Source organism: Sminthopsis crassicaudata, chromosome 5 (assembly GCF_048593235.1).
Source record: "Sminthopsis crassicaudata isolate SCR6 chromosome 5, ASM4859323v1, whole genome shotgun sequence".
NCBI lineage: Eukaryota > Metazoa > Chordata > Mammalia > Dasyuromorphia > Dasyuridae > Sminthopsis > Sminthopsis crassicaudata.
The window spans coordinates 188,589,727-188,615,429 of record NC_133621.1 but is presented as its reverse complement, the minus strand read 5'-3'; the positions used below and the strand labels follow the sequence as shown (position 1 = coordinate 188,615,429).

General features: G+C 31.1%; 1 protein-coding gene across 11 annotated transcripts in view; it reads left to right on the top strand.

Moving 5' to 3' along the window:
- ATF7IP (activating transcription factor 7 interacting protein) overlaps window positions 1–25,703 on the top strand; it is a 130,638-nt gene that overhangs the window by 41,352 nt on the left and 63,583 nt on the right. For 3 of the 11 annotated variants that reach the window (XM_074269111.1, XM_074269109.1, XM_074269108.1), the window contains exon 2: window positions 25,204–25,283. The exons of 3 other annotated variants lie outside the window; for them this stretch is intronic. In XM_074269111.1, the coding sequence (XP_074125212.1) occupies window positions 25,273–25,283 (11 nt within the window). In that variant the 5' untranslated portion in view covers window positions 25,204–25,272. Of the gene's footprint in view, window positions 1–16,597; window positions 16,620–18,392; window positions 18,492–25,203; window positions 25,563–25,703 lie in introns of those variants that run through there. 5 more of the 11 variants (XM_074269112.1, XM_074269110.1, XM_074269114.1 and 2 more) reach the window with 5 other exon arrangements.

The window sequence follows — 25,703 nt, the reverse complement described above, 5'->3', positions numbered from 1 at the left end:
TGAGTCTTAAACTTGGCCTGTTGCTGTTGCTAAGCGACTACTTGTGAAATCTTCTGGCTGGGTCTTTATTAGGAACAGAAGTGTAATTGAAATTGAGATTGGAGGAAAGGTTTTTCTCTGACTTTCTCTGCCATTTGAATTTGAATGAGCAGTTAAATCTTCAAAAACAGACTCAAAAATTTGAAGTAACAACTTCTCTGGAAAGTGCAGCACTTTATAGAAGTCTCCTTATTTATATGTAGACTTTTAAGGAAGCTGTAGATTTCAGTGCTTTGGTTAGCATAATTTCTAATAATCTCTCATAGATCAATTAGTGTAGCTAAAACCATTCTTATGTGCTGATCAGTTAAATTTTTTGCTTTTATTTCATTTTATTGATTTCTCTCTCCATCTAAGTATCTTACAGTCTTAATAGATCTTTATAGATAATTTTTTTAACATTGAAATGCCTAAGAAACAGCTGTGTGAATATTAGAAGTATGATATACTATTATTACTATGTTTAAATTATAACCAGGCTAATTTCCATTTATATACTTAAGCTTTTTTTTTTTTCCCCCAAGCTGTTTTAGTTCATCACTATCAGCCTATCACCTTTCTAGTAATTTTATAAATGTGTTAACAAAAATCTTACTATTTTCAAATTTAAAAGGACTTTAGTTAACATTATGATAGCTTGCATTTGTTTAGCTCCTTAAGGTTCGCATATTGATTTAAAAGCCCGCTACTATTATTTTCACAACACTTGGAGGTAGATGCTGTTATTATCACATTTTACAGATGAGGAAACTGAGGCAAATAGGTTAAGTACCCAGTGTCATACAGCTGATAAGTTTCCAGTGCTGAATTTAAACTTTTCTCTTCCTGAATCTGGGTCTAGCACTCTTTCCATTATACCACCTAATTGCCTCAGTCCAATTCAGTACCCCTCAATTTGCAGATGAGGAAATTGAACTCAATATTTCAGTGGCTTTTCAAAGACAAATGGGTCTAGGACTGTGGATGAGGGTCCATAAATCCTTGTTTCAGTGCTGAAGTAATCATATACACCAGTCATCATCTTCCATTTCTCTCTTCCTGATTCTCAATTAATTTCCATAATATCTTCAGGGCTTCCTGCTGCCTTTTTTTTTTTTTTTTTTTTTTTTTTTTAATTACTGTTTAGTCAGATCAAATCAACAAGCATCTATCTAGTAAGTGCTTACTATGTCCTTGCCACCATGCTAAGTGTTAGTTGTAGTTAGTGTTGTACAAAGACAGGCAAAAAACAGCTGTTGCCTTCAAGGAGTGTATATTCTAGTGTAGGGGAGTACATGTAAAAAGATCAGTGAGGTTATATAAGTTGGAGGAAACAAGACAATTATCATTCTTATAAAATGTTTGTGTTTAGGAAATTCTAGAAAAGGAGAAAATTTTTAGCATAATTGTAAAAAGGAGTAATAAATTTTAGTATTTATTTTAAAAAGTTTCATTTTTTTTCTCTCAGCAATAATTTCCTCATTTTATATTGACCATCATACAAATCTTACACCCTTGTTTTTAAATGAAACCAAAACACTATAGTTCCTTTTCTCAAACAAATTACAGTTTTTCTTAGTCACAATCTATCCTTATCTATTTTAGCTATGGTATCAAATTACTGACTACCTCCAAAGCTGTTTTGAAAAATATAATATATATTATATATATATATATATATATATATATATATATATATATATATATATATATATATATATATATATATATATATATATATATATCTGAATGCTAATAGTTCTTATCACTCAATGGACATTGGCAAGGACAAAAGTAGCATTGCAATCATTTGTTACCAAAAAAAATTTTTTTTACTTAAAATAGAATATATATTTTCCTTTTCTTTTCCAAATGAAGATAAATATGCTTTTTCCAGGGTATACAAGATTGATTAATACACTGCCTCAAGATTAAATGAGCTAGTTTCTTGGCACTAGTAGCCTTCAACCACACATCCAATAATCACTTGTCATTCCTGGGGTCTCTTTCACATGAGAGTCCTATGATTTATTGAGTGAATATGCTAAGAATAACACAAGTTAGGAGGCATGTAATGCAAATTTTACTTATTCTTTGTAGATCTATAAATTATCACACAATCACATATTCTAAGCACCTAAAAATGACATTGAGTAACAGAACATGTTTATAATTCCTAGCATGTTGGAATGAGCACTACTACTACTTCTCTTTAACCTCAAGGAACAATGATAATGTTGCCTTTAAACTTTGGAAATTCCTGATGCTTCCATTCCAGTGTATTATGACCATGTGGAAAAATAACTATGGAAAACTTGTAGTTTATGTTCTTGATGATTTTATATAGTCTTGAAAATTGAAATGGTTCATGGTTATTGTCAAATTAATTTGGTATTTTGAACTATGTGTTCAGTGAAGAAAGATTTGATTCTACCAATAGCAAAAGATGTTAGAAGTTAATATAGCTAATGCTTTATATTTTTCTTTTTTAAATATAGAGAGCAAAGATATTTTTGAAAGTAGCTTTCAATTCAATAAACAATCTTTGATTCAATAAACATTTAATATTTAATTAAAATTTTAAATTAAATTAAATTAAACATTTAATATTCTAGGCAGTGAATTAACCACCAGGAATATATATTCAAATAATCAAATCTATTTGATAATTTTATGATATTGGATTTACTGCAGTGATACAGTTCACAACCCATTCATTATGAAGTATTATTTCTAAGAGATAAGCTAGAAATTTTTCCAGTAATATCATGAGTAAAGATACCTATTAACACACTAGTATTATTCAGTATTATATTAGAAATGCTAGTTATAACAAGAGAAGAAAAAGAAACTAAAGAAATGAAAATAGGTAATGAGGGAAAAAAGCTATTGCTCTTTACCGATATTATGATAGAATGCTTAGAGAATCCATCTTAGAGAATTGACTAAAAAAAGTTGAAATAAGTAACAACAAAGTTGTAAGATAGAAATATAAAGTATGAGCATTTGTTCATATAACCAACAAACATCAGTCCAAACAACAAAGTCCAGCAAAAATTTAAAATAACTGCAGTCCATGTAAATTGTTGGATGACTACTTACTTGCCTTAAGATGCTTTCAAAAAAATCTGGAACTGATGCAAAGTGAAGTGAGCAGAACTAGAACACTACACAGTGGCAGCCATATTATACAATGATTAACTGTGAATGACTTAGCTATTCTCAGGAATACAATGATCCAAAAAAAAAGACTTAGGATGAAAAAATGCTATTTACCTCTAGAGAAAAAATTGGTGCAGCATGAATGCAGTCTGAAGCATATTTTTTTTTAGCTTTATTTTTCTTGAGATTTGTAGTTTTATTTTGAGTTTGTGTTTTCTTTTGCAACATGGCTAATATAGAAATATATTTTCATGATTTATTTATATACAATTTATATAAAATTTCTTTCTCAGAATGAGGGGATAGGGAGGAAGAGAAGAATTTGAAATTTAAATTTATAAAAATGTTTAAAAAGTTTTAAAGTACATATAATTTAGAAAAAAATGAAAGAAAAAATCCCAAATGGATTTTTTTTTTTTTAACATCCAATTGAGAAAAAAACAGGAAAGAAAAATTTGTCCATTCTGGGTGATTGGATACAGAGACAAAAATGAAAATCGTCCTTGTTCTCCTAGAGCTTATGTTGGATCTGAAGTAATGATTTTTTAGTAGTTATTGAAATGGGTCTGATTCCAATACATGCATTAGGCATTGTCATCCTTATTTAGTTTTAAAAATATGCAAATTTGCCTTCTGTATACATTGAATAACTAATCTGACAGAGGAATATATTATTATTACATATACATTATGTATTTATATATGAATGATATCATAATTGCACAGGACATTCCTTCTCATAGCTCCAAGTGTCTTAAAATCAGCTGCCTCTCATGTTTGGAAAGTTCTCTCTTCATTTATATCTACTGTTTTTCCTGGTTTTCTTCAAACCTCAGCTCAAATTACATAGTTGTATATAATTGTTAAGAAATATGAACTTTCTATTACATATGTTTTCATTGGATTTTAAAAACTAGGTATCTATAATTAAATTTATAATTATTTCAATTCTAAATCCTTGATCTCAAAAACAATTGAGGTATAGATATAGCTACTGTATTAAGAACTGCAGTAGATGAAAATGTACAAACTAATCAAAGTTACCATTTTATTATAGTTTTTTAGGCCTATTAGAATTGGGGAAAAAAACCCCATTAATACTGTATGTTCTTGTGTTCTAGATACACATAAGTCAGAAACAGTTTCTACATGGTTATTATTAGGTTGTTAATGTCATCATGTGTTTTATTATTTTCCTAATATAAACCAATTGTACATTTTTGGTACAAAGCATGCCTAATACTAGTATATAATCTTTTAAACATGTTGCTGTAGTTTCTTAATATTTCATTCACTAATGTTGTATGATATTCTTTATATATTTCTGTATGGAGTTCGATACTTTCTCTTTCTGTAAATAGTTTATATGGTTTCGGAATTAATTTTTCATAGATATTTTTTACTTTTAAATCCATCTGGGCATAAGGGTTTTTTTTCCCTTTTTAGGATTTTAGTTAAGATATTTCCAATTCTTTCTTGTGATTGTTATTTAAATTAACAAAATTATCATTCTGTCAGTCTGGATATTTTATATTTTTGCCCATTTTTTAAAAGTCATTAATTTTGTTTTCATGTAATAAGGATAAACTTTTGAAACCATTTCCTCAATGTCCTTAATCAGTCATGGATATTCCTCTTTCATTTTTGAGAATAGAATTTTGGATTTATTTCAACAATTCATGGTTCTCTTATTAATTCTTCACAAAAAACAAACAGCTAGCCCCTAGTTTTATATTATATTCCCCCCCCCCTCAGTTTTGTTATTCTCTACTTTGATTTTCAGAATTTCTGTTCAGTTACGATTTTTTGCTTTGTGACATATTTAAGAGTTTTTACTTTGTTTTCTTTTAAGAGGTGATGAATGGACTCCTGTTACTTTTTGCTGTCTTGTTTTAGTAAATTTTAAGGCAGTTATGTTTTTCTGACTCCAAATACACACTTTTATCAACTATATCATTTCATTGCAATGAAAAGATATTGACAAGAACTGCTCCTGATGAGTTATTGTCTGCATTAGTGGGTACTGTATTTTCCGACCAGCCTGTTTTAAATTCCAGGAATTTGCTATTCCTTGGGTTTTCCCGAAGCTCAGTACTGGGACCAGGGAGCCTCCACATAGTTCACAGAAGTTCATAGCTCTGGCTGAGGGAGATGGCATTTCCATTCTATCATCATTTGGCATTAAGAAGAAAGAGAGAGGATGGTATTGCTGATTTCAGATGCTGTGCAAAGCTCTAGTAGCTGATTCTTTTCAGGTTCTTTTTTTTTTTTTTTTTTTTTTTTCTTTTTTTTTTTTTTTTTTGAGGCTGGGGTTAAGTGACTTGCCCAGGGTCACACAGCTAGGAAGTGTTAAGTGTCTGAGACCAGATTTGCACTAGGGTCCTCCTGAATTCAGGGTTGGTGCTCTATCCACTGTGCCACCTAGCTGCCCCCAGGTTCATTATTTTAAACAAAATTTTTAGATGAAATCTTTATTTAAAAACTAGAACTTTCCCTTCTCTTTCTTCCTCTTCCACATCTCTTCACCTATCTTTTCTCTTCCTTTTCAGCTCTTATTGAGTAAGGACAAAGAATGATATGAGGCCCATTTCAAGATGGGAGTGGTGGTTATATTTTACCTACCTAGGGAAGTCCTAAAACCCACTAATTTGAAGGGAACGTGCTTTTATGCCTCCTTCTGTTGTGCTTGAAGATGAAGTTCTATTCCACAAATTCTCAAAAGGATATTTGTACTAATTTCATAATCTCCCTCCAGAAAAAGAATCCTGCTACTCTGCAGGACTGAGGGAGGACTGACAGGCTGAGGAAAGGGTTAAGGATTAAGGCCTGTTAGACACAAAGCTGAGGCATTTATTTCCAATAAATAGTCATGATATCTTTAGCATTTCACAGGTATAGATGAAGAGCAGATGTGTTAAAGTGGCTGTGAGGGGAGGAAACTGAGAAAGGCTTTGTTTCTGGATTGTAAAATGTCTCTTGACTCCTAAAACAAGGACCAGACCTGGTTCTTTCTCTTTTGGGTTTCTGAGCTTTCTTTGATGCTACAAAGTACATGATAGTAATTTTAAATTAGTATTTTCTAGGTAATTGAGTATTTTTTACTCTATCCTTTAATTAATTGTTTTTCTATCCAGTCATCATATAATAAACAATTAAACATGACTAGATAAACAAACCTGTTTTAGAATCCAAATTTTGCTTTTCTTCACAGCCTGACCCCATTCCCCAAAGCATTCACTGTCATACCTTTAGATTGGTCCTTAAAAATACTCTTTGCTATTATCTAATTTCTTTTTTTGGCAAGTTATTATAGAACATTTATGCATCATTCCCTCTTTTACATATATATCATGTAACACAAGTATATTTTAATCTTTTTAAAGGATAATTTGGTTTTACCTTTTTTGTGTTTTCCACCACACTACAGTTATTTATTTATTTATTTATTTTAACTTTGGCTTAATTAAACTAAGTGACCAACATTGGCCAAATTATATTTAATTGACATTGCTATCGTTATCAGATCATAATTATTAGGTACCTATAGGCATCCAGTTCCTTTATATGATGTCCCCAATATCCAAGTAGTGTTGTTTTCTAGTATCTGGATAGTTCTAATGGACAATTTCATTAAAAATTTCTTGTCAGCAGTAGCTATTCTAGAACTGGGAGCAATGAAATCAATATAAAAGAATAATTCTCTCTCTCTGACTATTGTGTGATTTCCTGAGACACAGTATATAGCCCACCTCACCTTCTCTTGTTCAACTCAAAATATTTTTTTATTGAAGTCTATTTTTTAAACATCACTAGAATTCCTCCCCAGTTTTACTCTTTTTTTCTTTCCCAAAGAGCAGTCTCACACAATAAAATTTTTTAAAGAAAAAAGATCAGTAGAACTGCTCTACCTATAAAAAAATTATGAAAATATTTTTAGTGTAGTACATCCATGAACCTCCCACTTGCAGGCTGGGGTTGTGTCTTCTTATATTCCTGCTTTGGAGTCATGTTTTTTGTAATTTCACAAGATTCATTTTAGATTTTTTTTTTTATGCTTTCCATTTACATTATTCTAGTTGTAGTGTTTCTTGGCTATGCTTATTTCATTCTTTAATACATTGTAGAAGTTTCCCCAAACTTTTCTGTATCCATTATAGTCATAATTTCTCATAGCATTACATTAATGTACCACAATTTGTTTAGTCATTCCCTGTTGTAGGTGGAACTCTAAATTAGTCAGCACCCTCTTGGTTCAGGTTTGATGTTTGGATAAAATTAGGCACTTGTTAGTTGTTGAACAGGTTTCTTTTGCCCTCACATAGCAAGCAAGGATATACAACAAATACATTTTATCTGCAGTAGGCCTTTCCTGTCTCCATCTGGAAACACATCTAGTCTCTCAGTCATTGGGTTATAGCAGTTTGTATGATTGGGGCACCCACCAAGTTTGAGAGGCATGGAGACAACTTGGCTTGCGTTTTTATTGTCCTTAAATCATAAAGCTGCATCAGAGTGGCTGAGGTGGGAGTGGGAAGGCTATGTGTGGGGAGAAAGTTGAGTTAGGATAAGGAAAGCTATGTCAGGAAAATGCTGTTTCACCACATTTTCAATCAATAGACATCTACTTTGTTTCCAATTCTTTGCTATCACAAAAAGTGCCACCATACATATTTTGGTACTTATAGAAATTGTTATCAATAATCTCCTGCTTATAAGAATCTTTAGGTCCCAAAGTATGGACATCTTAGTCACTTTATTCACATAATTCCATATTGCTTTCCAGAATGTTAGTTTTCATTTACAGATTCACCAGCAATATACTAGCCTGCCTGTCTTTACAATACCTCCAACAATACTATTCCCATATTTTATTATCTTTGCCAATTTTCAGGACATAAGGTTGTTTTGATTTGCCTTTCTTTCATTAGTGATTAGAATTCTTTGATGCAGTTGCTAATAGTTTGCAATTCTTTTGAGAACTTTTGTTTATATCCATTGACCACTTATCTACGGGGAATTTTGAGCTATCGTGCGCGGTGCGCGCGCGCGCGCGCGCGCACACACACACACACACACACACACACACACAGTGACTTATCTATTTGTTACTAATAATTTTGACAATAGACAGTTTTCATCCATTTGATTTTTCATGTGTATATAATTAAGCCAAACCTTGTTGTGTGAGTATATGTCTTAAAATTGCCTTATCCAGGAGTTCCTCAGATCTCTTTGGAAAATTGGTTGTTATATTCCTGGGTAAAGATGTTCATTACTACTAGTATTACTACTATTATTATTTGGTTCTTGAATGTTAGAAATAAGACAAGGAAAATAAATTTAGGAAATAAGAATTAGTCAAGGAGAAAATGAAATTATCTTTATTAGAATCAATATAAGCATTTACTTAAGGCACACCTTAGAATAAACAACAAAAAAAAATGAAGAAAAAAAAAGCAGTGATAGAATAAAACTTTTCTTTATTTACTAATAAAGTCTAAAATTAGGAGTTAGAAAAATCATATCAATTGCAAAATTAATATCTTGTATACTAATTTATAATGACAAAATTAGGAATTATAGCATTACAATGTAAAAAGTCTTTGTCAGAAATAAAGGAGTATGTAAATAAATGGAGAGAGAATAGTTGTTTATCTTATCCTTCAGCTGTGTAAGAATGATGATACCTCAAACTCCAAAGATCCTATTATTGAGCTAAACCTCAACTGGTTTGTGACCCCCATAAAATATTTTCTAACTAAATGTGGGAGTCATGAAATTGTTTTATTATCAGTAAATGTTTGATTAGTTTGGCTAATTTATGTACTTATATGGCCTAGAGTCTCATAAAAATTTCTTGGGCACAAAAGTGGAAAAAGTTGAAAAAGCCCTAAACTAAACAGCATAATAGTTATTTAAGGTCAAAGATTTCAACAGAAAAAAAAAAAAAAAAACAACTACCAGAAAGAAAATAGCATAGCTTTATTAATCATAAACTGTGTTAAAAAGCATGTATTTTTGAAATTAATTGGCAGTAACTAAACGTAGATCAAAAAGTAAGTTGATAAAACATAATACAAAGAAGAGGTAGAAGAAAATGAGCATAGTGCTTCTGTCTTCCACAGTGTGGAGAGCACAAAACTTCAGAGGAAAGTTTTGACAAGAAATACTGGGGGAAAACACAATGGCAGAAATAATCTTAGACCAATAATTTATACTGTCTACTCACTTTTCATGGGATGGAAGTCTCAATATAAAAGGTCAGATCTTAAGAGATCAGAAAGAAATAGCTGCTTGGTGGGAGAGTATTTTACCTAACAAGCTAGAGAAGATCCCCTGAAAAAATCTCACATTTTTGATAATTTAAAATTAAAAAGCTTAATTAAATGAACAAAATCAATGCAAATAGAATTCTAATACATTTTAAAGTGAGGGGAAATATCACATACATTGGATAAAAATTTCATTTCATTTTTTGATAGGTTTATTAGATTAGATCCATGGGTAGATAAATCTGTCTAAATATCTAAATTTAAGAAAGGTATTTGGGAATTTCATGCTGTGCCTTTTTTCAGAATTTGGAAAGATGTGAGCTAAGTAAGTAATGTGATAATAAAGTGGACTCAGAATTTATTTGAATATTCATTTTTAGATTGTTACCAAGTTAGTGAAAGTCTATAGTTAAATTACCCCAATCATACCCCAAGGCATAACTTGAAGGGAGATAAATGGCTTTTTAGAGAGTCAAGGAACAAATTTTGCAAAATTGAGAGATAGTTAATAAGGTTTTTGACAACATTGAGGTAATCAATAATGAAATGGAAAGATATGTAAAGCTTTACATTTGGGAGTTGTAAGATAGCCATAGATTTATTCAATATTTTTCAAGTTAAGAAGTTAGATCTGCTTGTTATCAACTTTCAAAATTAAATAGGCACCAACATATGGATATAAAATAATTAAGCTCAAGATAACATAATACCAAAAAAAGATTAGTTTATTGGCAAGAGTTAATATTTGAAATTTTGGGCATTTTTGGATAATTTTTAAATTATGCCACCTCAGTTATACTTTGAGGATATGTTGGATAGCTGAAAAATAAATCTTGATTTTTAAAATCTTTTTTAAAATAGTGTTTTATTTTTCCAAAAAATGAAGATAGTTTTTGACATTCATTTTTCTAAGACTTTGTAATCTAAATTTTTCTTTCTCCTCTTATTCCCCCCTTCCCTTTGCATGACTGCAGATAATTTGATATAAGTTAAATATGTATAATTTTGAAAAGTTAACTTTTGATGAAAGGTTTCTTATTTGAAACTTATTATACCAAATATGACTTATGAAATCAAAGAACTTTGCCTCAAAAAATAGGATAAGAGAATAAGTTTTAAGTGCTTTCAAGATGCTAAAATAGAAGCGCTTTACAAATAATATCACACAAATGTCCTCATAACTCTCTGAAATTGGAATTATTTTATTATCTCTACAGTTGAGGAAATGGATGTTAAGAGATTTAGGTCACAGCTAGGAAGTATCTGGAGCTGGATTTGAACTGGTCTTTTCAACTCTGCCCAGCACTCTATCTTGTGTTCTACCTAGCTGTCCTTTAGGTTATTTGGTTCAGCTCTTGAGGAAACTGAAGAGTAGATACTTGTCCAAGTCTCCTCATTTAATAGAGACAAGAACTAGAATTTAAATCCACTCCTTTGAACTTATATACCCAGTTTTACACAATGATGCCATAGGTACAATAGGCAAAAGAATCAACTAGTTAATATGATAAACCTTGTTAAATTAAAATTAGACTAAGTTTATATTCTCAGTACATTTGTGGTAAATTATAAGCTCATTGCTTAATTATTTCAATGGATAAATGAATTCATGTCTTTGTCATTTCCCATAAATCTTCTAGAAATGTTCTATCCTACTTTAAACCTAAAGACCTTTCAACTTTAAACCTAAAGACCTTTCAACATTTTGTAGAAATCTTGGACATACTCAATGTAACTTTTTTTTTTTTTTTTAAGATTCCCCCCACCTCTCTTTTTTGATTAAAACTTTTTATTTACAAAACATATGCATGGGTAATTTTTCAACATTAACCCTTGGAAAACTTTGTTCCAAATTTTCCCCTCCATCCTCCCACCCTCTCCCCTAGCTGGCAGATAGTCCAAAACATGTTAAATATGTTAAAAAATATGTTAAATTCAACATATGGATACATATTTATAGTTGTCTTGCTGCACAAGAAAAATCAGATCAAGAAGGAAGAAAATTGAGAAAGAAAACAAAATGCAAGCAAATATCATCAGAGAGAATGAGAATGCTATGTTGTGGTCTACATTCAGTTCCCACAGTACTCTCTTTGGGTTAGATGGCTCTCTTCATCACTGAGTAAGTGGAAATGGTTTGAATCATCTCATTGTTGAAGAGAGCCACATCCATCAGAATTGATCATATGGTCTTGTTGTTGCCATGTATAATGATCTCCCGGTCCTGCTCATTTCACTCAGACTCAGTTCCTCTAAATCTCTCCAAGCCTCTCTGTATTCATCCCGCTGATTGTTATGGAATATTATTGTTCTATAAGAAACATTCATATTGTAACTTATTCAGCCATTCTCCAATTGATGGGCACTCAATTCCCAGTTTCTAGCCACTACAAAAAGAGCTGCCACAAACATTTTTGCACATACAGATTCCTTTCCCTTCTTTAAGATCTTTTTGGAATATAAGCCCAATAGAAACAATGCTGGATCAAAGGATATTGCACAATTTGATAACTTTTTGAGCATAGTTGCAAATTTCTCCCCAGAATGGTTGGATTCGTTCACAATTCCACCAGCAATGTATCAGGGTCCCAGTTTTCTCACATCCCCTTCAATATTTATCATTATCGTTTCCTGTCATCTTATCCAATCTGAGAGGTGTGTGGTGATATCTCAGAGGATCCTTTACTCTATATTAACGATGCCTCTCCTTATCTGATCATACATTTTATAGATGATATACCTGAAACCACTTACTCTCTGACTGAAATTTTCACTGGAAATGTGCTACCACTAATTTTTTTTTTTCACCCTGTATCTCTCCCTTACCTTTGGGATTGCTTACAGTTTTATGTTCTATGATTTATTTGTCAAATAACATCACCAAAGGAAATACTGATACCAAAAAGACATTTTTTAAAACATGTGACAGGGAGCAGGTTGTTAAAGAATGCTTCTCTTTTTTTTTTTTTTTTTGGATATATTTTCCCAATATTAATAAGTATAATAAAAATTGTTTTCTTAGATAATGCTATGTTTTAAAATGTTTGGATTTTAAAATTTGCCTTACCCTGTGTTATTGCTGTCTTTTGGAATGACTATCCTTTTCTCCTTGTTTCTTCCCTTATGTCCTTCTGGTTTTAAAATTAAAATCCAGAAGATTGATTATATGTGTGCAAATTTGGCAGCAAATATATGAAAACATTGGTCACAGTAGCTGATTTAAATCTTAAAAACATGTAGAAAATTTTGATATTAATAATATATGATTTGAAACAAATTAAGAGATGACTAAGAAAATCAAGTTAAAAACTTATTACTCTTGTTTTTAACTTACCTTTAAATTTTCAGATATTTAACAAAAGGGTGTGTGTGTGTGTGTGTGTGTGTGGGTGTGGGTGTGGGTGTGTTTTGGGGGGGCTATTGTACCCATTTCTTTTTGATTGCTATCAGGTTCCAATGTTAAATAAGATTGCACCTATTTTATTGTAAGATTAATTCAGAAAATACTGAAATTAGACAATTTTGTTTATTTTTACACCAAACCAATTTTATCTAGAGGGGCCTCTGTTTATGAAACACTAGAAGGGAAAAGACAGTCTTGCTCCTGTTAAAAAAATATGAATTACAAAGTGAGAGTAAGTAGAGACTTGAATGTGATTCTTCAGCAAAATAATGTTTTGAATTTAAATGCAGTTTTCCCATATTTCCCTGAAAGTTAAAATTTTGAACAACCTGACAATACCATTATACATTATTTGAATGTTCCCTATTGCTGAGGTTTTTTTAGGAGATAAAAATAGGTAAACTTTATTTTATCCAATGCAAGAATAAAGCTTTTTGCTGCTAATAATGCATATATTTTTAGACTAGACCTAGGAGTCATAGTGTAATTTTCTCAAGACTTTTATGAGGCAGAATTTAAATTCTCCCTAGTTTGCCAGGTACCAACTACTTGGTTTATTAAGCTAAAATCCACAATATTTAATAACTATAAGATGACCACAAGAGATTCCCATTTGGGGCATAAGAGCAAATTCCTTATAAAATACATATTTTAATTTGTTTTTAACAATAGAAAAGGAAAAAAAAACCTTAGGAATTTACCTTGATTAATTAGTACATTTAAGAAAAGTTTTGTATTTACTTCTAATTCTACCTTAGCAGCTCATGTATATATAAGTGGTTATAATGTATTTTTATAATTTAGGTCAATAATGCATGCTAGCACTTAGTCTCTTAAGGAATGTAGAGGCAATATTGGTTAAAATAATAACTTGTATGTATGAGTAAATCTTTATTAAGTATCTACTATCTATCATGCTTTAACATTGGTGGGTACATAAAAAGGCAAAAGAAATTTACAGTCCAGTGGAACAGATTGCATGCAAACAGTTTTCTATAATAAACAAGATGTAAACAGGGTAAATTGGAATTAATTAATAGAGGGAAGGTTCTAGCATTAAGGCTTCCTGTAGAAGTGAGATTTTTGCTGAAGAAAGCAGGGGAAACCCAGAGAGCTGAAGGAGAGAATTCTAGATAGAGGAAACAATCAGTGAAAATGCTTGCTGTTAAGAGATGGAGTTTTTTTTGTGCGAGGAATAAGGAGGCTAGTGTCACTTCTCAAAGGGTAGGTTAGGCGAAATAAGGTGTTAAAAAGTTAGGGGTGGTAGGGTAGGGTGGAGAGGAGATGAATACCAGCTTGTCAGAGAATTTTATATTTGATTCTTGAGTTGATAGGGATCCAATGGGGTTTAATGAATAGATATATAAGTAGTCAGATCTGCATTTTATGAAGATCACTTTGACAGCTCTGTAAAGAAGGGGTCAGTCCAGCAAAGTATAGCTAGCAGTAGTTCCAGTATGAGGTGGTGAGGGTTGGCACCAGGGTGGTATCATCTTGGAGAGGTGTTTGTAAGTACTGTCTATCTGGCCATCCATTCACCTATGTATTTTTCCATTCATTCATTTATTGAAAGACTAATTGGAACCAAATAATAGGATTTGGATATAGAGATCTTTTGTGTCCAAGAGTCAATGATGATACTTAGGTTTCAAGCCTTGGTAATTGGGAAACTGGAGTTGAAAAAGAGGAAATACGGCATAATGATAGAGTGCTGGCTTCTGAGCCAGTTAGCCCTGGATTCAAGTCCTGTCTCCACTTGTATTGGCTCAGTGATCCACTCAGTGATCACTTATCTATTCAATGTCCTAGGTAATTCTCTAAGATTATATACTATAGAAAAGATTTCAGCATGTTTTTAGGACTTTCTTGATTCTTTTACCATTGAAATTACAGATCAAACCTCTCCATTGTCAATGTTTGCTAAATCTCAAAATACATTTTGAGAACTTTCTTACTATAACTTATTAGACATCATAATTGTTTGCATTTTAAATAGGCATGTATTACATGATAAATCTATTTTTCATATAGCAGCACATCATTCTAAAATGTTACTCTCTGCTTTTCCAAATAAACCCTAAACATACTTCAAAATAGCTTAGATAGTAAAGATTTGGCAGAAAGGATCATAACTATTATTGTAGGAAAAGAACAACCACTTAAGAAACCTAGCAGTTTTTTTTTTTTTTAATAAAATAGCATTTACCCCTATGAAGTCTTTTTTGATCTTTCAAACTATCATATATTTAACTACACAACTCATCACATTAGTTCTGTATGTTTATATATGTTCTATTGTCTTCCCCATTAGAATGGACATCCCTTCCTTCTGAGTAGGCTCTTTTTCATTCTTTCTATTTTATTCCCTTCATTTGAATGCCCCTATTTGATAGTTTAGCTCCAACAACTATTGATTAATCTGTTTTGGTATTTAGCTGTTGAAGACAAGAACATTCTTTTCTATGAGTCTATGGATGTTAAATCCAATCTCTGGGGGGCACTGTCTCAGTAGGGATATATTCATTGTGAGGAGGAAAATTCTTACCAATGGAGATATGAAATTTCTAGGGGCAGGGAAAAAATCTTAGTGACTTCCCTGGGCTTATAATGTCAAGAGGTGAAATTTCAAGTCAAATCTACTTGATTCCCAAGTCAGAAATGGTGGGCAAGTAATGTTTCTAAGGATTCATACTTTGGCTTTTATTTGTTACCATTATAAACAGTTAAAGGAGTTTAATAAATTAAAGATTAGTAGGTAAGATGTTAAATGGAATCCTAATGCACCAGTACTTTGCATTGTAGCTTGCCTAAAATATAATACAGCCAAGCATTTGACAAATACAAAAACTGATGACATTTTCATGTTGCTAAAACAGGGAAGAAAATTAAGGAATTTGAGCAGAATTAGTCATGTATGTTGTTCGAATATATAATAGTTTTGTCAGTTTTATTTCAGAGAAAAGTCACCCATGTTTATGTGTTGCAGTCCTTTTTAGCTGTGGTTTTATGAGAGACTATTTCTTATTTCAAGAATCCCCAAACATTTGTTTTAGTACAAACAATATTGAAAAATGTGTCATGGAACACTTTTGAGGATGATGGAGGAAATTACAGAGTCAAATACTAGTAGATTTTAAAGGTAATTTATAAGCATAGTCATTTTAAAAATGAATTTAAGATTATTATTCAAGGGAATTATTCACTCACCACATTCTATAATAATATAAAATAATTGATAGAAACTTCTATATTAAAAGTAGGATCAGAAAATCTAATTAATAAGTTCCTTAACTTTTTTTTTTCTGGAAGCTTTTCATGTCTCTTTAAATTTTTATTCTGCTTTAGTCTGGTCTCATATCAAATTACAAGTATTACTGAGTCAAATAGCAAAGCGACACCACAGTTTTACTTTAGTGGAACATTTAATCAAATAATGAAGAGAAATCAATTTCTTAATAGCATTCGTTAACCTGTTTTGAAATTGTTGATATTGAAATATCTTTTTTTTTCAGTTCAACTTTGTTTTCACACAGTCTGAATTCTTGGTTTAGTACTTGCCCTCATATGCTTCCCTTGTTGCTGGGCAGGCTATGTGGAAACAGTGTCTTATTGGTTTTCAGGCAGCTGCTTCTTAGAGCCAATCAGATAGTGAGTGAATTTCAGTTCTCTCCGGGTACTGAAGTTGGAAAGCATCAAATGATTTATTTTTCCTGTTGGGAGAGTGTGTAAGCTAAAGGATATGGCTGCTGCAGGCTCCCTCTGGGGTATGTTTGAAAAATTACAAGGTTCATCTGTGTTTGAAGGATAAAAAAATTTGGTTTAAAAAATTGTGTTAATCTATGTAAGTTAATCTATAAAATATTGAATATAAGCTCTAAATTTTTTTCCAGTGATAAAATCCCTTGTATTTGTTTTATAATTTAAATATTGAATAAGAAATTGATATAATGTCATGCAAAAATTTCCTCAACTTTTGTGAAATTTGTTTTCTAATCAAGCCATTTTCCTTTGTTCTTGGAAGAGATGATTCAAATCTTTTTATAATTTATTTCAAAGGCAGTAAACAGACCACTTTTAAAGCGTAATTTTGAATTTATATGAGTTTAAAACATTTTAAAAAGAGTCAGGATGCATTCTTTTTAGGAATTGGGAATTTTAAACTAATAGATCCATTAAACAAGTTCAGTACATGGTAAAACATCATAGAGAAGCATAGGAATATTTAAAAAAACAGGATAAAAATCTAACATTTGGAATCAGAAAAATATAGCAACATTACTGGTAGATAGACAAAACAAACTCTTTTATATTGAATTTAATATTGTTTTGTTTACCTCTTTTCATTTATAAATGATATGTTGAACTTAATTTTAGACATTCTCATTTTCATGTTGCAAATGTTTTCTAGAGTAATGTGACCTTGTTCAGGGGTTGTCTTTGGTTCTCTAGATAGCAATTCGTTCCACATCTAGAAAGATTGGTGGTAGTCATTAAGCTAAGAATAGTTTTCATTAACCACATAGGGCTTACTTTAAATTAAACAATTTATATTATTTTGTGTTAGATTTATTGTATTGTATACAGTAGATTTGGACTTTAATGAATACTATATTCTAGATTACTTATATTATGCAAAGAACCACATTGCACTGGTTTGTGTTCCTTGTTTTGTTTAACTCTCCTTCTCTGTGACCTTCTCATTGTCTGTCTCTTGTTGCCAGGCAGGATTCAGAAAGCTGATTGCTCATTGGCTGACTTGTGAGCAGCTCTTGAACAGCTTCTTAAAATTCTTGAGCTTTTTGAGATGGCAGATTGTAGGCTAATACTTCTTTGTTGTTTCATTGCAGTGATTTTTTTTTTTTTAATGGAACAGAGGAAAAAATATACAATTTTATACAGGAAGTAGCCTTTTAAATTTTACTCCAGGAGAAATTTTAATTTTACTAGTTCATTCTTGATTATTTTAATTCTTTCAGTGGTGAAAAACCCTTTCTAATAATGATAGATTATTAAAAATAAATTATTAACAGAAAACCTCTAGTAATTTTCAGCCCTAGTATATAACAAGGGAATTTTTAAAGAGCCTTTCAAATGGCTCTATCAAATGATATTTATACATTTCTTTGTTTTTGCCATAAGAGCAAAAATAATTAAAGACACAAGTTGATAAACTTTTTGGATATTTATGTCTGGCATTGGGAGCACTTTTCTATTCTAAAATGTAAGCATTTTATCCTGGGGAAAAAATGTAAAAACCACATGATGCTAACCAAAGAAATAATTTTTTAAAATGTAGAATGATTATCATAATAAAGTCACCATCACGAAAAGATCCAAAATGATATTTATTAAATACATTATAACATTTTAAAAATAGTATTTAGATTACATTACCCAGCTTAGAGAGGGGTTCCACCCTTTTTTTTGATATGTAACCTCTCTAAGAATTCCTTTTATTGATGCAAAGCAGATTTTTAGAACGAGATAGCTGATTGGCTTGCACAAATATGGCTAAACCGGTCTGAACTGGTTTGCCAGATACTACTTCCTTGTTACTTCGATTTATTTTTCATTACCTTCTGTGCCTGTAAAAGATCTGTTAATGGCTGCAGTATGCTCCCTTGTGGGTGTGGATGGTAATTATTCTTTAATTCTCTTTACAATTCAATATAATAATTTATTTAAAAATCAAATGATAGTTTTGTGATAAAACTATTTAATAAGAGTTCTTGATTGTGCTTGTTTTATCTAATGTTCTTTGACTATAATGTTTTGGATATTAAGAATGTAAGTTCCTATTTCATATTTAAATTACCAAGTAAAAAATTCCTAGAGTATCCTGTTTATGATATCTTTGTTTTGTTTTGTTGGCATTATTGTAGATATCTGTATCTATGTAGATATAATGTATATTTTCAAATGGTATGAAGATATATATCTGTGGGAAGAATATTTAGTTTTAGATTAATTGTGTGTAGCTGCCAGAATATGAAGTATTCCTGTAATAACTCTAGAGTGAGGATCATCTTCCAAAATGCCTTTTCTTTTCCTTTTTACTTGTATTGCTTAAAAGGATTTTTTTGCCATTAAAAAATCAAGTTGACAAATTTTTCTAATTACAAATTAACTTAGCTTGTCCTTGCAACTTGAAATAGAAAACCATTTGCTTGCATTGTGAGTGCTCTCCTGATTCGATCCCTTTTGAGCCATTTGCAGCTTAGTTAGAGTCATTTTTGTGATAGACTAAACAGGGTGCAGGATAGTAGAGAAGTGTGTGGCTACCCCCACAATATCCTTTTTCCAGTGCATTAAAACTTTGTATAAAACAATTTTCTTAGAGTAACCTGTATATGTAATCCAAGTAGTTTTGTCCCCATTTTACAGGTCAAGAAACTAAGGGTTAGAATACTATAAGGAACTGTAGGAACCTAGGTTTCCATGATATTTTTTCATCCTACCTGGTGGACCTTCGCTTTCTAGTTATTTGAGTTGTCTGTAGAAGCTCTAGAGGGCATTTACTATTCCTAAATCTATGTTGACATGACCCTTGGGCCCTAGCTTATAGGTGTAGATCCTTCACTATAATATGAAATAACGTGCAGGAAGCTTTGCAGCTTTATTGAAGCTGTAAGTGAGCATGGCTCTGGCCTATATTTGAAAGTATGAGATTTCTTAGCTTCTGGGGCTTGATTTAGGAATAGTTACCTTCTTAGCAAGCCCCAGACTTAGCAAGCCTACAGCCTACTGGATACTGGCACAATGATTCCTTTTCCCTGTGGAATGTTTGTAAAAATATAATTTTCGTACAATTCTTAACTTACAAAGAATTCATAATCCAGGTGTTAGAAGGGGGAGTAGGGGGTTTTGAAGAAAGCAGTTGAATTCTCAACCAATGTTATCTTTGTTTTGCTGCTTTCTTATCTGTATCTATAGATGTCTTACAATTATCTATCTCATTAAGATTTATTTTAGCCTTTATGTAGAAGTGTACTACATCCTGGGGTTATTAGACCTTTCCTGTAGCCTTTTTTTCTTATCAAGCAACAAGAAATTACATAAGGAATCCTATGAAGCAGTTAGCAAGTTCTGATTTTAGATTGTGATACAAGTATGTTTCTTTCCCTTTTAAGGATTTTTAACTATTTGAAGCTGGAAGTAAAATAAATATTGATGTGTATTGAATCATCAGATTTGTTTCCTTAATGCTTTAATGCATTACACAACTCAGTTCAGTAAGCATTTATTAAGCCCTTAACTATATGATTACAAACAAAAAATGAAAAAACAAAAAAACAGGTTCCTGAAGGAGCTTACATCTTCCTGTAAGAAATAGAAATTTCATATAGATATATAGCTATACATATGTCTCTCTGTCTGTCTCTTTCTCACATACACACAAAATGAGAATTGAATGGAGAATTAAGAGATTTGAAGTAGGGACTCCAATTAGGAAACTAGGAATGAAATGAAAACCTGAGTGGTAAAGAAATGGAAAGAAAGAGAATATTTGTGGGAAAGGATGTGAAAATAGACTATTTGATACTTGGTATCTGATCACTTGCTAAGGCTAAGGATGATTAGGTAGGGAGGCACAGCAACAGGTGAGGAATTTAATAATTTTTAAAGACGGTGGTGCCACAAAGAGGGAATTTAGGAGACTCAAATTGTCAAGATTCCTTATAATTTTTTTTTTTTTTGTGGTTCTTTTATACTTTTAATTTCATTTTTTGAAATTGGACTTGTGCTGGTAAATCAGGTATTTTTATAGCCAATCCTTCGTTTCTTTAAAATTTTCAGCCTTACTGGCTAAATGTAATTGTGCATAGTATGTTCTGAAAATTTATTTCCTTGTTTTGATTTCAGTATAGTCATTTTTATTAGTAATTTTATTTTTCTCCACCTTTTTCATCAAGTTAGCTAAATATGCTTGTTACTTTTATTAGTTTTCTTAGAGCTTCTAAATTTTATGATCATTTAAAGAGTTTTTGTTTTCCAATTTATCTTTCTCTAATTTTTAAGATGTCTTGCCTTTTTTTTTTTTTTTTTTTTTTTTTTTTTTTTTTTTTTTTTTTTTTTTTTTTTGGCTAATTTTGGTGTTATTTGATTTTCTAAGAAGTTAAGGAGGACCAGCTAAGTGGCACAGTAGAGAGAGCAGCAGCCTTGGATTCGGGAGGACTTGAGTTCAAATTTGGTTTCAGCAATGTGACCCTGGGCAAGTCACTTAACCCCAATTGCCTCAGCAAAAAAAATAAAAACTAAATTAAAAAAAAAAATTAAGGAATGCACTTGTTCTCATAAATAATTTCTTCCTGAATACTTTTTGTTTTGTAATTCACAAATTTCTTTTTATATTATCTCATTGTGATCTTTTTTTTTTAACAATTATTATCCTGATATATATTTTTTGCCTTATTCATTATATTCATATATATTCAAAAGTCCTCATGTAGGTCTGAATCTCTTTTAATTTCATTAATATCAGTAAATAATGTGTTTATTATTTCTGCTTTTTAAAATTTTATTTACTATTTCTTGGTGTCATGGCACATAGTTTATTTTTAGAAAGGTATCATATAATATTGAAAAATATTTATATACTTAAATGCTAACATCCAGAGAATACCCTTGCTTTTCCAGTTCTAAATTCTCCAAGTTTTATTTAGCTTTCAATTAGATTTTTCTAGGTCTGAGAAGAACACTAAAGACTCCTATAATGATTATTTTACTTTTATACTTTTTTGTAATAAAAGAAACTTTGTTTTTTAATTTAAGTGCTATGCATATCAATTTAAAAATTAGATACTGATTAATTGTCTATGATGTCTATGATTCCTTTAGGTAGGTATAAGATGTCTTTCTGTCTCTTTTTCCAACCCTTTTCACTCTTTCTCCTCCTGTTTCTCTCCTATTATTTCCCTTTCCCTCCCTTCCCCTTCACCCTCAAACAAATACAAACTTTTACTTGCAGGTATTTACCATACAGTAGGCTAGGGGAAATTGTCTTGCTACATCCCCCTTAACTGAAAATGCAAGGGGTAGTTAAAGAATTTTACCATGTTCAGCATATGAGAAGAAAGAAGAAAGGTTTTCTCTTGATGCTGTGAATTTTATTTTTGCATGATTGCAATGCCTGTTTTGTTTTGTTTTTTTAGTGTTGGGGCAATTGGGGTTAAAAGACTTGCCCAGGGTCACACAACTAGAAAATGTTGTCTTGAGGTTAGATTTGAACTCAGGTCCTCCTGACTTCAGGGCTGGTGCTCTTATAAAACTTTGCACCACCTAGCTGTTCCACAATGCCTGCTTTTTTGGATTCATCTGAGACATATATATTTATATATATCATTCTCATCTATTATTTTTGTTCTGTAGATGTTTTTACTTTTGGTTCACATTTTGTGAGGTTTTGTTTTAGCCATTTTATTGTCTTTCATTTTAATGGCTTCTTAATTCATTCACACTTAAAATTATAATTGTTAGGCTTGTTTTTCTCCATTTATGTTGTATTGTTTTGTTTTGCTCCCCATCACAGTCTATTTTAAAAAAAAATTATTGCATAAAAATTTTAAGAATCCTGTACTTAGCACCAAAATAAAAGAAGCATTTCTATATAGAGAGCAGAATGGAAAAATAGAATTGCATTTGCATCCATGAATTTGCAAGTCCTACAGTTTTCTTTGCAAGGGAGGAAATTTTTACAACAAAATTCAGAATGTTATTTTCAAAACTGTTCTTGGAAACTTGCATTGTAAAAAGAGAAACAAACCAACTGACAGCTTGAGATCCCTGCCAATAGTATTTTATGATATATGAGAATAATGTGCTTCTTTTAAAAAAATGGTCTACTTAAGAAAGCTTCTGTTACTAAAGGACACTTGAATGGAGACACTATATTAATTCAATTGCATTTAATTATAAAGTACTTGGGTACTTTATGGGTATGGTATAATACATTTGTCAAATGGGTATGGTATAACACATTTGTCAGTTTGAATAGCTTAATTTGAATGATTCATAAACCCTATTTTTGGAAATTTTTGTGCAGAATTTTGTAAAAGTTAGACTGTCTACTTAGACCGTCTTTTTTTTTTTTTTTTTGGTTCTGTCTTGTATTTTTAGGAAAATACCAAAAATGTACTGCATAGGTAACTTGTTTATTAGAGGAAATGAATTTAAGATTTTTTTTTTTAAATACAAAGTTTTTACATTGTTTAAAACATCATTTAAAAAATTTTAAGATTAACCCACAAACACTGCTTTTTGGGGGACATTTTATACCAAAGTCCTTGGAAGTCCAAAAAACTGTTCAATCCTACAGCATTTTGGATGTTCACTATCCATTTTAAGCCTACCTCCTCACCCCCATTTACTTTGAATTTATAATGTTTATATGATGTCAATATGGCATCATCCTTTTTTTTTAAATTTTAGCCACTCAAATAGAGAATAACACTTCAGGGATATTTCCTTTAAAATTTTTGAGGTTTCTTTTATATACTTTTGTTATATACTTTTTTTTTTTTTTTTTAATACATGTTCCAAATTATTGACAGTTTATTGCTCTGAGCCCATCCATCTTTTTCTCTTTTATCTGGCTACATATAATTATATGTATATTTTCTTTCTAAATTTTAATTTACATATTTTGTTTTTATATCATTTTTTTAAAAACACATTCTTCTACTCCTACCATCTCTTACTGTAATAAAGAATAAAAGAAAGGGGGGGAAAACAGTTTAGCAAACTGAATACCAAGTCTGACAGTGTATAATGTCATCATTTCTTCCCTGCCCCATTAAGAAAGGTAGGAAATAATTTTACCTTATAGTTAGTAATATAGTATTTACTTATGTAAAAGCCCATAAGTTTTCATCCAATAAACATTAAATATCTACATTATAATAAAAGTATGTATGATAAATGCTGAAGGCCATAACTAAGACAAGTAATATGTTTTATAAATGCTTTAATATATTAGATTCAATGTACTAAATCTAGTATAATAAGATCATCTTATGATCTTGGGGCATAGGTCCTAAAATAGAATAGTATTCTATTTTAGCGCTAGCAAATGAATTTATGATCTCCTGTATATTGATCCTCTATGTATGTACAGACTATAGAATATTTTTTTTCCAATCAACCTGTATGATTCTTTTATATGTTTTCTGCTAGATCTCTTATCTAGTTTTACTGGATATATTCCTTAATTTTTTTTTTTAATTTCATAATCAATTGCATGTCTGTTATTTCCTTAATTCATGACTTTATCAACCTTTTTTCATTATTTTCTTTATGATCTAATAGCCCTTGAAATGACAACTTATTTTACAACTTTTATTTTAAGTTTGCCTATTATTACTAGATTAAAAAGTTGTCATTCAAGAGTAGAGAAGATTTTTAGTGCAAAAATAATACTTAAGGAAGTTTTTTAAAATTTAAGACTCTGATTATACACATTAATCCCTCCCATCCTTCTCCCCTGCATACAATCCTAAATCCTTACAATAAGGATTTTTGTTATATTTAATGATACTGTGTTGTATTAATTCTTCAAATTGCTTATATCATACTTGATGGAATTACTGAAAACTGATATACAGGAAATTATTATAAACACTATATAGAGTTGTAAATTGAGTAGAGTATAGGGGGTGATAGTGGCAGGTTTATTGTTGGGTTTGAGGGTCATTTTAAAGGCTATATATGTTACTTTGGATGTTGTTAGCAAATTACAAGATTTAGAATAGAAAGAAGGAAGTTATTGTGAGATACATCTAGTACAATTTCTACACTATACTAGAAAAGTGTTCAGTCACTTCTTTGATATTGGCTTTACTTGAAGAATTTTAGTAATGTCTTCAGTACATGATATGGCATGCTATGGTTAACTTTTGGAAAACTGTATTAAGGATTTTGCTTTGAATAAAGTCCAAAATTCCTTCTCAGCAACCTTTACTCATTGGTCTCATTTTTTATTGTGTAACACTAGCCAGAGCAAGATTCAACACCTTTTTTCACAAATTCTTTTTTAGAGGGACTTGTCACTGCCTCCCAAGGTTTCTATTATATCCATTTTTCAAGGAAGTACTCCTTAATGATCCAAATCAGGCCTAAATTATCAATAATCAACAACCCAGCAATTTAAAAAAAAATTAAATCCTTGTTAGTCAAGAATGCTAAAAGTAAAAAAGTTGATGGAGAGGTATCAAGTCCCAGATTTATTACTATATTCTCTTTAGAGTGACACGTTTATAATGTTTCCTAAACTCAGCCATATATTTCTTCTTTCTTGGTACATAATCAAGCAAGAAATCATATGTCAATCATTTCACTCTCTGATCTCCCTAGGTCCAGGTATCTTCACCTTCACCCTGGCCATTTTCTGCCCTGCTTCTGCTTCAAAATGGACCTTCAACCATGCCTAGGAGGTGCTAAAGCACTCAGTTATGAACTCCATGAGCTCATGCATCCTCATCTTTACACTGGTCATTTTCATCCTGCTGCTGACCCACCCTCCAAACCAGACCTTCAGAGACCATTTCTGGGAGAAGCTAAGACATTCAGCTCTGAACTCCCTGGACCCATTCATTCATCCTCATCTTTACCCTGACCATTTTCAGATCTGTTGCTATAAATATCTCTTACCTTTCTCCTCTTTAAGTAATCAAATCAACTCTACCATTAGCTTTGTAAATGGGATTTCAGTGGTATGTCCTAATATTTCATTTATTATCCCTTGATCTGGGAGACCAAAACACCTTTTTTTTCTGGTCACTAGAAAGGGCATGGTTTCTCTCTTTATTATAAACTTTAGGATAGGGATGTCTTGCTTTTGTATTTGAATTCTT